At 45.6% G+C, this 12,305-nt stretch overlaps 1 protein-coding gene and 1 long non-coding RNA gene across 2 annotated transcripts in view; one reads left to right on the top strand and one right to left on the bottom strand.

The window, feature by feature from the left end:
* Positions 1-5,757, top strand: part of LOC112549847 — a 42,183-nt gene extending 36,426 nt beyond the window's left edge. Inside the window, exons 3-4 of the long non-coding RNA XR_003093405.1 lie at positions 95-176; positions 4,661-5,757. This is a non-coding gene — a long non-coding RNA (uncharacterized LOC112549847). The remainder of the gene's footprint in view (positions 1-94; positions 177-4,660) is intronic.
* The window catches only part of LOC102379105 (E3 ubiquitin-protein ligase TRIM17-like), a 15,156-nt gene that overhangs the window by 1,305 nt on the left and 1,546 nt on the right, over positions 1-12,305 (bottom strand). The window contains exons 2-8 of the mRNA XM_025200853.1: positions 10,477-10,633; positions 7,994-8,706; positions 6,619-6,714; positions 5,896-6,129; positions 5,769-5,791; positions 4,342-4,484; positions 1-345 (exon numbers count right to left, since the gene is read on the bottom strand). The exon at positions 1-345 is cut by the window's left edge and continues 1,305 nt beyond it. Of these exons, the coding sequence (XP_025056638.1) occupies positions 1-345; positions 4,342-4,484; positions 5,769-5,791; positions 5,896-6,129; positions 6,619-6,714; positions 7,994-8,706; positions 10,477-10,633 (1,711 nt within the window). The remainder of the gene's footprint in view (positions 346-4,341; positions 4,485-5,768; positions 5,792-5,895; positions 6,130-6,618; positions 6,715-7,993; positions 8,707-10,476; positions 10,634-12,305) is intronic.

The raw sequence follows: 12,305 nt of genomic DNA, 5'->3' as shown, positions 1-12,305 counted from the left end.
CCTGCTTTATAGTCACTGTACCATTTTCAAATACACTGAGCCAGTTGCCTTCTTTTTGCAAGTAGTAGTTATACATGCTATTTTTATTCCTCAGAGAGGAGCAGGTAGTGACTCCAAGGCTCCAGCGAACTCCAGATGAGGTGTCCACTTCCCAGAAATGCCTGCCTGCAGAAAAGGTCTGTAAACTCAGTACCATTGGGAACAAGTCGTTGTGTGAATAATATGATCCGAAACCCATTTGGCTATAACCGGTAGTTCTGTAGTTCCAAGTGAGTGTTCGAAAATTATGTGAAATCATGAGATTTGGATGGTTATCCTCAGTTCGAAAGGTCAGGTGATTGTGATCTTGAAAAGAAGAAAAACATTTCTTATTGGACACTTATTGTGACTTCAGCTGTGGCTACGCTAAAGCATCATGGTCCCAACTTTTGAAAATTGAATCTCCTTAGGGACATGAAACCCCCTTCAACTTCACTGTGCGCTGTTAAAAACCTGTGTTAACGTATGCATCTTCTACACCAGGGGTGGGCAATTATTTGGGGTGGAGGGCTACTCAGGGAGTTTTGGTGAGCCGTTGCAGGTGGGAAAAGGGGGGAAGGGAAGGAGCAATTAAGCCTATCTGGTCCCAGGCTCGTCTGCCCTATACCCACTGTTGGAGGCACCAGACAGAGTGGGCCAGGTCTTTGTGGAGATTGACCCCACAGGCAGGGCATGCCTGGCCTAGCAGATGGGATCGGGCCGTGGGCAGGTGGGCAGGGCCAGGCTCAGGGCCAGACTAACAGAGTAGTGACAGTGTGGGGCTGGGTTTGGGGCTGAGGCATAGCCACGATTCTCTCCCTGCACATCCCTGTGACAGGCACTGGTTCTGCAGGCAGCAACCATGCCCTGCCTCTCTGATGAACCAGCGCCCATCACAGGGACATGCAGGGAACAAATTGCAGCTGTGCCCCAGGCCTGGCCTCACACCAACCCACACTGTACCTGATTCATGCTATGGTTTCTTGTGGCCAGGCATCACAGGGCAACTCTGACAGATCATGACTGGCCTGACTCAGAAAGGGGGCTGAGCACACACACATGACCTGGCCCATTGTCCCCACCCCAGCAGAGGTGCATGGGGGCAGCCCCAGTATGGCATGGCTGCAGAGTGGTGCAGCCTGACAGCACAGGAGGGCCGCCTAATCCAGTCACAATCTATTGGGGCTGCCCTGTGCTGCCAGGATGCAAACAGCCATGGCGTGAACCAGGTGCAGTGCAGGGAGCTGCAGGGCCAGGGCAGAGCTGTGATCTGCTCCCTGCATGTCCCCGCAACAGATGCCCATGCCCAGCCCCTCCCCGTGGAACCAGCACCTGTTGCACGGGTGTGCTGGGAAAAGATCACGGCTCTGCCCCAGTCCCAGCCCCATGCTGTCACTGCCCCATGATCCCAGCCCCACCCACCTGTCCCACTCCCAGACACTACTTCTGACTGCCTGTGGCTTCATTGCATCTGCCCAGCCAAGCAGACCCGGCCCACAGGGAGCATGAGCTGGTGTCCACGCAGACCTCACCTGCCTGCTCTATCCAGTGCCCCTAGTGGTGGGTGCACAGCAGACAGGTCGGGGTGCGCCTGCCTGGGCAGTGGGGCTGGGTACAGAGGTGGCAGTGGAGGCAATGGCAGGGACAGCCAGGCACAGCAAGCTGCCACTGCAGGGGCTGCTAGGAAGCCAAGTCCAGCCACTGCGCCACCACCTTGCCGAGTGCCCAGGGAGAGTAGGATTGGCTGCAAGGATCATGGGTCATGCTGTCCCCTCACACCTGGGTTGGTGGAGGGGCAAATGACCCACCACAGGCCAGATAAAACCCCTTGGCAGGCCCAATCTGGCCCACGGACCATATTCTGCCCACCCCTGTTCTATACTCACCTCACCAAATCCTCTGCACATCTCAGGGGTACATACCCTGCTTTGGAAAATACCATGCAGTGGACTCTATTTATGTGTCTAACTGACAAGCATGTACAAAGCTAGTCCTAATTTGTTACCTATTGCTTACTTTGTAATGGACTCTGATTATCTGTATATTGTTTGAGTGCATAAGTCATTTAATGTATATAATCTTGCAGCCCTACTCTGTACTTTGCAACATAATTATGCTCTGTTGGAAGAGGAGAGATAAGGCACCTCAATTTCAAGGCTGGTTTAGAGGCATAAGGCATTTTTGGAGAGAGAATAACCAGCCTCCATGAGGAGTGGAATGCTGGGCACAGCCTGCTGCTACAGTTAACAGACACTGCTAATGCTGGACTCCAATAAATGCATGTTCAGGGTCAAGTGAACAGCCTTTTATCAGTCCTGAAGCTATGCATTTACATGGAGTTTACTCTAAAAAGTATTTAGAACTTGTTAAAATTATATTAAACAAAAAACTGGCCAGAATTTGATATTATAATTCATTTTAAATACTTCAGAAAATAAAAACTAAACACAAAACCTGAACTAAGCAAATAATAAAATTTAGATACTTGTGTGAATACTCAGTACTTCCTACAGAACATGAAGCATGGTTCCTGATTATTAGTAATTTATGCAAAACAAATCAGTTGATTTGGGTTGATATGTATCCCAAACTTGACTGTTTGGGTAAGTTACACATTTCACTTTGTGTCGTCCTTTTCTGCCTGCAGAGAAATAACAGAATGGGAGATCTCCTCCCATGTAAATCTTCAAGGTAGAGGCACTTCTCATTTTATACTGAAATAGTTCATTTTAATATCCATATATTTGCCTACAAAAGGAGTATCAAATTCATCCAGCCCCATGGCCTGGATCTGGATGTTATATGGCCCACAGGGCTGGAAATTTGGTGGCAGCAGTGTTAATTGCCATGGTTTCTGGAGCCATGCAGCCGCATTTCTGGCCCCAAGGGCAACCCTACAAGCCAGATGACATGATGCTGCACTCCGGATCTGGTACTCAGGACTTCCCATGGGGCCAAGAATTTGGCAATAGAAAATGCAGCTGCTGCTTAATTTGCTGTGGATCTGTGGGGAGCCCAATGGGCAGGCTGACACAGCTCTGTGCTCTGGACCCAGCCCACAGGGCCAAATGAGTTTGACTCCCCAAGTTTAGGAGAAGCATATCTTTGACATCCTTGGCCTGCAGCACATCTGAGGCAGTCCTTTTTGGAGCACTGGGTATGTTAGTGTAGCTGTGCCTGGTTATGTTCTGATAACTTTATAAATTACTTCTCCGCACCACCTCATTAGTATGCATGTGCAGAAATCTGGGGGCTACTTGTACCTGTTTTTACTGTCTGTGGATAAAGTGTGCAAATGTAAGGGTCACGTGCATCAGAACCATGTGTCCACAGGCCTTCCCTTCCAAATTGTTTATAGGCACAAGTGTTAAAAAAGAAAGTTGGCAAAGGTCACTGAGGGGTCACTGCTTGCTGAGCTATGTGGAGGTCTGCAGTGGCTCTCAGATCCCCAGTGCAGGAAACATGTGTAAGTAGCAGGAGAGGCTCTGGCTGAGAGTTATCCATTGGGTGGTGTCTGAGGTTATCAGTCTTCAAAGGGAAAATGCTCTTGAGCATAAATCTCTATAGAAGAGTCAGGTAAAAACCCATCACCCTTAGTACTGAAGAGCTGAAAATCTTGAGCCTGTTGATCAAGGTCTAGAAAAGCTGGGGTTGCATAAGCAACCTGGCCATGAATGGTGATCCTCAGTGGTAAAACAATATTGACTTTTGATATCAGTAAGGAACAATGATCTCCGGTGGTGGCAACCCTGGCAGTGGTGAGGATCAGCAGCAGAGTGGTGGTGAATTCCAGTGCAGTTAATGTTACTCACTACTTGCCACACTCTCTGGCTTATGTGGCAGAGCCTCTGGATGGCAGCCCTGGATGATCCTCCCTTCCCAGACTGGGCTAGGTAGTAGCTCCCCTGGGTTGGTTTGACATTAATAATGAGAGTAACAGATAAGGTTTTCTGTAATGTTGTGTGTTTGTCCCCTTTTCCCCCTTAATAAACCCTGTTATAACTGACTATTGCTTGCAAGTGGAGAAGTTTGTTCACTCAGGATTACCCATTTAAGATCTAGTTATTGAAGTTTCTGGGTGTAGGCTTAAGCCAAAATAGAACGTTTGTGTAAATCCCCTACATTTGAACCCAGCATTTGTTACTGATACTCAGTGCCTAACATAAAGGTTACATTAGCAAATGTAAGTTAGCAAATCAGATTCCATATAGGTCTCTCTTCCTGGATGTAACTGCAGTCCTTTCAAAACAAGATGTCATTTTGTTGACAGCAAACCAATGGTTGATTACCTCTTTCAGTCACCAAATCAAATGATTTACTTACTATATGGCACGTGTATCCATTTATGTACATCTAAGATGAATTGCTGTGACTTCTCTAGAATATTCTCCACTGTTAAGTAATCCAGTTGTACAACGGGTGCCGGCATTTTCATGTCATCTACCTTGAAATCTTGTTGCCTTAACCTAGAACACTCAGAAGAATCACTTACGCAGCAAATGTCAAGTGATAGCAGTATAAGCCATGCAGGTCATGTTCACAGGAAATCCATAAAGCTTATTCTTTACTTGATTATGTTAAAAGAATCAAAATCTAAGTTTTATCCTGCTTTCCATTTGGTTCCCTCCACAATCTTATCCAGGACACCGAACCTTCTTCTTGGCCAACATGGGTTGGTCCTCCTTTCTTCAGAAGCCAGACATTCTTCCTCTATGCCTGGGATTAAGGATCACTTAAGAGCAAGGGGAGCACGTCTCCACCAAATTTACTATATCAGGAACTGCTGCCCTGAAAAACTCCTTGTTCTTCAAGCATAGAACACACTGTCTCCTTAGCGACCCCCAACCCTTACAAGCAACAGATCAAAATCCAGTGCAACATGTGGCAGGGCACATGTGGATGCCATAAAAGCACCGGACCAGCAACTGAAGACAAACTTCTACTGTTCAGTTTAAGGAAACCTTCCCAACATTCACCCGTCATAGGAGGTGAACCACCATAACGTCTGCAGCAGCAGAGTAACAAAGGGATTTCAGCAACCAAAGATGTCTTTAAAAATATGTACGTGACCTTATTAGAGAACTGGCTGAAGGGTGTTTGTTATAAAAATGTGTAATCAACCATGCATTGTGTGCCTTGAGATGGGAACTGAGATGACAACCCAGTCCACCCATACTGTACTACTTCCAGTTCACTTTGCTACACAGGAACCTCTATAAAGCTAAGCTAAACATGCAGGTTGGATATCATGAAAAAACTCTCTTAATCATGAGATTGGTTAGATGCTGGAAAAGTCTCCCCAGAGAAGCAGAAGACCTCCCAAGATATATAATCAAGAACAGTCCTGCACAAAGGGGCAGGGGAGCCATGCACAGTGCAACAAGGGGGAGAACACAAAGACTCCTAAGTCCTAGCCGCCTTGTTCAGATACAAAGAAATCTGGAATTAAGTAAATCCAGGACTGCTTATTGGAAGGGATGAAAAGGGCAGATGCCAAGGATACTGAAAATGGGGCAGCTTCAGAAGCCACATGTCTGTACAATGAACATTTTAGGTATGGTGATTCCTGGCTTATTACAATTAACTTTGTATCTAATAAAAATTCCATTCAAACTGGGCAGCCCTGACAGCAACTAGTACCTGTATATTTGCAAATGGATAAAAACAGTGATCCTGCATTTTTGCTAACACATTGATAATTCAAAAGCATAAAACAAATGCAACAATGTAATATTTGCTTAAGACCTTACCTGTCTCGAGCCACTTTAAATGTCTAAGGGGAAAAAAAGATTTTAACAATAGAGTTATTGTAATGCAGGGAAAAAGCCAACTCTACAAATGCTAGCAGTTCAGCCAGAACAACAAGCTGTTAGTTACCTTGAGAAAGAGAAAAGCATCTCTTTGTCTTTTCGAAGCCTGCAGCTCCTGAACAATCTTACCAGCCTCATCTATCTTCTGTTCAGTTGCTTGTTTCCGCTTCTGAATTTCAGAAAGCTGCTCCTCTGTACTAGATTTGATGGCTTCCAGGATCTCCCCCTCCTTCTGATCCACCTGAGAACGGATCTCTTTGAAGAGCTTCAATAGCTGATCCCTGAACATCTTCTCGTCAGTCTTTAAGAAAATAGAACAAAATAAGCTCTTGGCAGTTGCAGTTTCAAATATTCAACACAGTAACTAAACAAGCACTCACCCAAAGAACAGAGCCTGAACAGTGATACTATTTTCACCAGGCTGGATGTATTAACCTGGTTCAATTCATCTTCTAGTGGGCTGGTAACTTTTAGCACAAGACCAGCTGCAATGGCACCTTTCTTACTCAGCTGGAAGCAGAGAAGGCAAGGAAAGTGGCTAGACCCCCCCCTTCATATTTAGAGAGAATTTCACCAGGCTGTGATTGCAAGACATTGGCAAGGCTATGTAATGAAAGCTACTACTTGCTGCCTTTGCCCATGCTGAATGTGCACTGTGGAGAAGGGACTTTGATCCTGAGAGTTGTCAGGCTGGCACCTTTCACTACAGCTATATATTAAAGAGACAGTGTTGCTTGTTTATTTCCTGGAGAGGCACAAACCCTGTAGTATCTTGTACCCAGGGACATACCTTGACTTTTTCTTCATTTTCCAGCAGATTTTCTAAGCTGTTATTCAATTCACTTTCACTAGTTTGCAGCTCTTGCACAGTTTGGTGGAGAACGCCCTAGTTGGAATAAACACATCATGAGATATCTGAACAGAACGTACATCCATGCGAAAGGGGTAATGACTTTATGTTACCCATTAACTCAAATCCTTGAGCTATTATTACCATGCAACTTTACAGATTTGGGACTGGCTGAATGGCAAATACTGTAAGAATTTTACCCTTGGAGAAATTACTCTCCTTTGGCTTTTGTAGTTAGCAGCTCTAACAAAGTCATTTTCAGATTGTCACTAGACACACACACACAATTTAGTCTCTCTTATGAACCCATTTTTCTTTTACCCCCTGCCATTTAAGCTTTTTTGAATGCAGTTCAGATACTGGTTTTGCTATAGCTTTGAGACTGCAGTACAACTGCAATAGTCAAGAAGTCCACAGGCCTCAGATAGCGTCATGCTGTTGTTTTTATTGGTTCCTAGGGGCTCTGGATCGGTTAGGACCCCATTATTCCAGACACTGTACAACGCTGCCCAAGGAGCTTTTAAGAGAAAATGAATTAGCTTCCCACAGATGATAAATTTTAATAAACCAAAAGATTTAGAATAAATGAAAAATAAGCTGGGCCTGAAAAATGCCAGTAGAGAATACAGGCAATTTTTTTTTGTAGCAGTTTACCCTTAAATGAGAAAAACAAGATAGATGGAGAGTTCCCCAACTGTGAGAACAGAGAATGGATATGAGATTGCCTGAGAAACAAGATGCAAGGTCTAAGACCTCAGAGACACAGAACTTTATTATATAGAGATTTTTTAAAAGTGGTATGTTACACTGGAAGATGTATTTGCAAACTGCTGAGCTGTTCTGGGGTTACAGCTAATATAGGCTGTAAAGTGATTGATGGTATACCTTAGCAGATTGAACGTGATAAGTTGTGGAGCTAAGCCCTGGCAGTAAAGTAGTATAGAAAGGGTTGTTATACAGAGCCTGTGGTGTACACTGACACTGAATATCTGAGATGGCAAAGTCAGGTAGTGAACCCAGCTCCCAAGTCATAGCCTTACATGAGACCATCCCTCCTACAGTCCCTGCAGCCACTCAAAACTCCAGCAGCCGGCATTCAAAATGGAGGTACTCCCCTCACCTGGGAAAACAGAGCGCTCCCTCCACCTGAACCCCAGGCCTCTCCACCCTCCTGGACTTCGCCGAAAGCCCCAAGATGCAGGAACCAACTCCACAATAAAATGAATCACATATATCTATTCGCCCCAAAATTCTTTGTCCTAAAAAAAACCTCTCCCTGAACTTGGCCTGCTGAGGTGGGCCGAAAGCACCTTACCAGTTCTTTGTCCCAAGCCTCCTTCAGTGTGATGATATTGTGGCCCCTGTGGGAGCCTGCGATGTAACACAATACACAGATACAGGCCAGGTCATCCACGCAGTAGCACTCCACCAGCTTGCTGTGCTCCGAGCACTTCCTCTCTTCCAGGGACTTGCCGGCGCTGGGCTCCACCAGGACATGGCTCCTCTGGGTGGCCCTGGCATTGTGTTTGCTCAGGTGGGCTTGGCACAGAGAAGCTTCACAGTTCAGGCAGGTCTTCACTGCAGGCTGAGATTGCTCCAGGCAGAAATCACAAAGGACTGTCTCATCTTCCTGAGGAGTATCTTCTCCTATTTCCTCAGGCTGCGGTGCCTCCTCCTCCTGGCTAGTACTCTTCTTGGGGGCATCCAGTAACTTCCCCACGATGCTGCGGAGCTGGAAGTTTGTCTGCAACTCCAGCGAGGGCTCCAGCTGGGCCTGACACAGCGGGCAGTGGCAGGAGCCTTCCTGGGATTGCTGAGTGCTCAGGGCTTTCTGGACACAGTCTTTGCAGAAGCTGTGACCACAGGTCAGGGACACCGGGTTCCTGTAGCCATCCAGGCATATGGGACACAGGAGTTCCTCTTCCAGACTAGAAGCTGCTCCCAGTTCTGATGCCTCTGCCATGGCTTCAGGAGTCAAGGCCAGAAGCCTCAGAGAAACAGCTGAAAAAGAGACTGAAGGGCTGGCTGCTAGATGGAAAGAGAGAGAGAGAGATCAATGAGCAACACTACACGCTTCACTAGAGGAGGAGGAGAAATCTCTACACCCAGCCTTAACTGATCCCAGGCCTCTCCATGGAGAAATGAGCAAGACTTTAGTTTCGATTCTCTTGCCTGATGCTGTAGTTTGCATATCACGTGGTGACTGCTTCAGAGTCATCCAGCTTCCTCTGCTCTGCTACTTAATAGTCTCTGTAGTTTCTGCAGCCCTTTCCTGTGCCTCTCCTGAGAGTTGCAGATAAACCTCTCTCTGCTTCCCTGATCAACTCTCACACGAGCGGTGTCTGTTTGGAGCTGGAACCACGCAATACAGTTTTGCTTTCTTCTGTTAGAGGGCTTCTCTGCCACTCCCAGATGCACTGGAAATGTAGTAATTTAAACACTAATTCTAAGGGCAATAGTTTAAAACAGGAGGCCTTTCTAAAGCAACCACACCCGTCTGGATTTTTTAGGACAGGCCTGTATTTCAGGCTGGTTCATGCTGTCCCCAAATGACTCCTTGAAGTGGGACTTGCGTTCCAAAACCTGAGAAGCAGGTCTTGTCTTGGCACCAGGCAGTTCTTGTTCGGGGCTGGGGTTTGCAGCCTGGGGGATGTCACAGGACCAGGGAGCTGACCTAGCCACTCTCATTCCTGGGCTGCTACTACCTGTCTGTGGACCACTGCTTTCAGCACTCCCACGAGCTGCTGCAAAGCACTGGAGGCCTGCTCCAGCATCTCAGTTCTGTGGCAGTTTTAGTACAGATCAAACTTTGCTGCCCACTGTGGGGCTGAACACAAATTATTTATATGGTTTCTGTACATCAGGAGGGGTCTGAAAGATGCTTTTTCATCTGCATATCATTCTCCCCCTGCCCCCAGTACAACTCAGCATAATTACAGACCATGATTAAATATGCCTTTCAGCAAAAAACAAAAAATAACTCCTGTGAGGGAAGGAAAGGATTACATCTTTGTTGCTGAGCAGGGCAAACACCACAGCTGCTGGTCCTCAGGCCAGGGATTGCAGAAGGATCAGGCCAGCTGGGTTCATTAGCTACTTTCTCCAAGTAGCCGTAAGAGGTTGTGCTCAGGGGAGTTCAGTTTTCACCTAAGCCTGTGGTCAGATTCTCTTGAAAGTTTGGGAGTGGGGAAAGGGAAGGAGGAGAGAGAAAAAGCCCTTCTTTTCCCAGGGTGGATGTTGCAGAACTGATCTCTTGTGGCATTTTCTTTCAGCCTGTGCCTTCTTTGCCTATACAAAGCCCCCTTGGGCTGGGCTTTTTGCTCTCAGGAAGCTCAAATCCTAGGTGTTTCTCTAGTAGCAGCTCCCTTTTTGTAGGGATTGTTTTTTGCTCCTTGCCCCCATAATATTTACAGCATTTTAAAGAAGCAGGCAGGTGATACTAAACTAGGAGATGCAAGCATTCATGAGAATAGGGGAAAAACACAAGTGGAGACAGAGAAGTGAGGAACAGGTGGCAAAGAGTAGGTCTCAGTTTGTGGGGGGAAAGTTTAAGAATGAGTTTATTTAAAAAACATAAATCAGAGTCCAGCTGTGAGGTGGGAGGAAGAAGCAGCAATAATGTCAAGAGAGATGAAGAGCTAGTAACAAGCTATAATTAAATCTGCTGCAGAAAAAGGTCACTGCAATGTTGGGATGCATGTGCAGGGATGCCATGCTATGAAGCAAAGTGAGAGGGTAGGAGTGTTTGGGCTACAAAAACCCCAGGAGCAGTGCTTTCTGTTCTCAGCATTTCAGTACCTGAAACTGGGACAAAATGAAGAGTGCAGAGTAGAGCAGTGCAAACTGGAGGGATGTCTACGGAGATCCGGAGGATAGCTTTGCTGAGCCATAAGTGTACATGAATGAGGAGGGAAACTCCTGAAAGATGGAAATGCCAATGAGGGGATAACTGATCCTATGAAAGTATATAAAATGAGAAATAGCATTAAACCGGGGGGAGGGGGGGAGTATTTATTGGGCTCATTTTCTGACAAGGCAAACACCACAGCTGCTAATCCTCATTGCAACCATTACTGAAAAACCAGCCCAGTGGGGGTTTTTGCTGCCTTTCTCTAGGACACTTTTCTGAGGGGTGTATTCAAGGGAGTCTACCTTTTGCTTGCTTCAGTGCCTAGATGTTCCTGGAAGTTTTGAGAGAGGTGGGGGAGGCCTCTCGTGTGAGACATCTAAAGTTAAATTGAGCAAAAAACCTAGAGATCGTACATGACGGTGTCACCCTTGTAAGGGCAGTGAAGTGAACTAGGTGACTGTCTATATATCTTACTCATATCTTGTACCTGTGAGTCATAACATAATTATTACAGCCCCTTTCTAAGTTACTGTTTCCTAAATAGCCTCCTGTATCTCCATTTTTTTTTTTTTTTTTTGAAAATTTGTCATATTCCAGGTTTAGTTGTCTCAAGTGAATGCAGTTCTCTAGCTGCGTTCTTCTCTCATGCTATGAGGGAGGGGGGACCATGTCTCTCTTGAGGGGGACAGGATTAGCCAGAGTCTTTCTCTTGAAACTTTTTCCCATGAATCTTGGTTTTTTTGTGGGAAATCATTTGTTTTCTTTGGAGAACTTTGATTTATTTTTCAACACCCAGATCTCAACAGTCTAGAATGTTTGGTTTAAATTTTATCGTATCTTTTTGCAAATCCCTCAAAATCCCTGGTTACTGCTTCTCATTTGTGCTTTCCTGGGTCCTAACATTTTAGCAAATCAGCATTAGTTTTACCAGTTAAGACCCAGAGTCAGAGACTAGGATTGCCAACCCTCCTGGATTGATGTTGATTCCTGTAGACTCCCTGCCAATTTCCTGGTGACTATTGAAAGCAACCCTGGAGATTTTAATAGGATATTTTAAGAAAATGAAATTAATGGCATTACATCATGTTGGGGGGGAAAATCTCCCAGAATAGCTTCAGTCAGTTGGCAACCCTGTCAGTGACCAGAAAAGCCTGTAAAATGCCTGGAAAGGATTTCTTCCTTACACAGGCAATATTTGCTGCAAGTGTATATCATCTGATTTCATTCTTTTTTTTAGCTTTTCAAACCAATCTAGCAGGATGGTTTTACTGAGAGTTCATAACCAGCTTACAACCTGCTATGTGTCCCATGGCTCCTTTTGATTTGTATGCTTTTTTAGCATCTCCTGTATGCTGAGTAGTGATGCTTCAAATTATCTTCCATCCTCTCCAAAGAACGCATTCCCTTTTCTTATTCCCTCCTCTCCTAGTCCCCCAAGGCTGCTTTTGTGGTTCCTCTCAGTTCACTATCATCTACCAATGTAATGACTCTTCTGTAAGTGCATAATTCCAGGTTACTATCAAATATGAGTGAAGCCATGTCCCCTGCCTGCAGACCTTCACTGCTTACTTCCTTCAAGCCAGATAACAGTGTTGTTCATCATCACTGGTATTTATTTACAATGCCATTGCCCACAATCAGTCACCACGTCAGAATTTCCCATTCACAGAGGCTGTACTTAAAACACTGGAAGCAATAGCATCATACCATGCTGAGAACATAAATTACAGTTGATAGCTCAGGTCATGAAAACTAGGGGTCTCCCAGTGCAAACACC

The sequence above is a fragment of the Alligator sinensis genome, unplaced genomic scaffold (genome assembly GCF_000455745.1).
Source record: "Alligator sinensis unplaced genomic scaffold, ASM45574v1 scaffold360_3, whole genome shotgun sequence".
NCBI classification, from domain to species: Eukaryota; Metazoa; Chordata; order Crocodylia; family Alligatoridae; genus Alligator; species Alligator sinensis.
The sequence above is the reverse complement of the archived record's forward strand: the minus strand, read 5'-3'. Positions and strand labels throughout refer to the sequence as shown.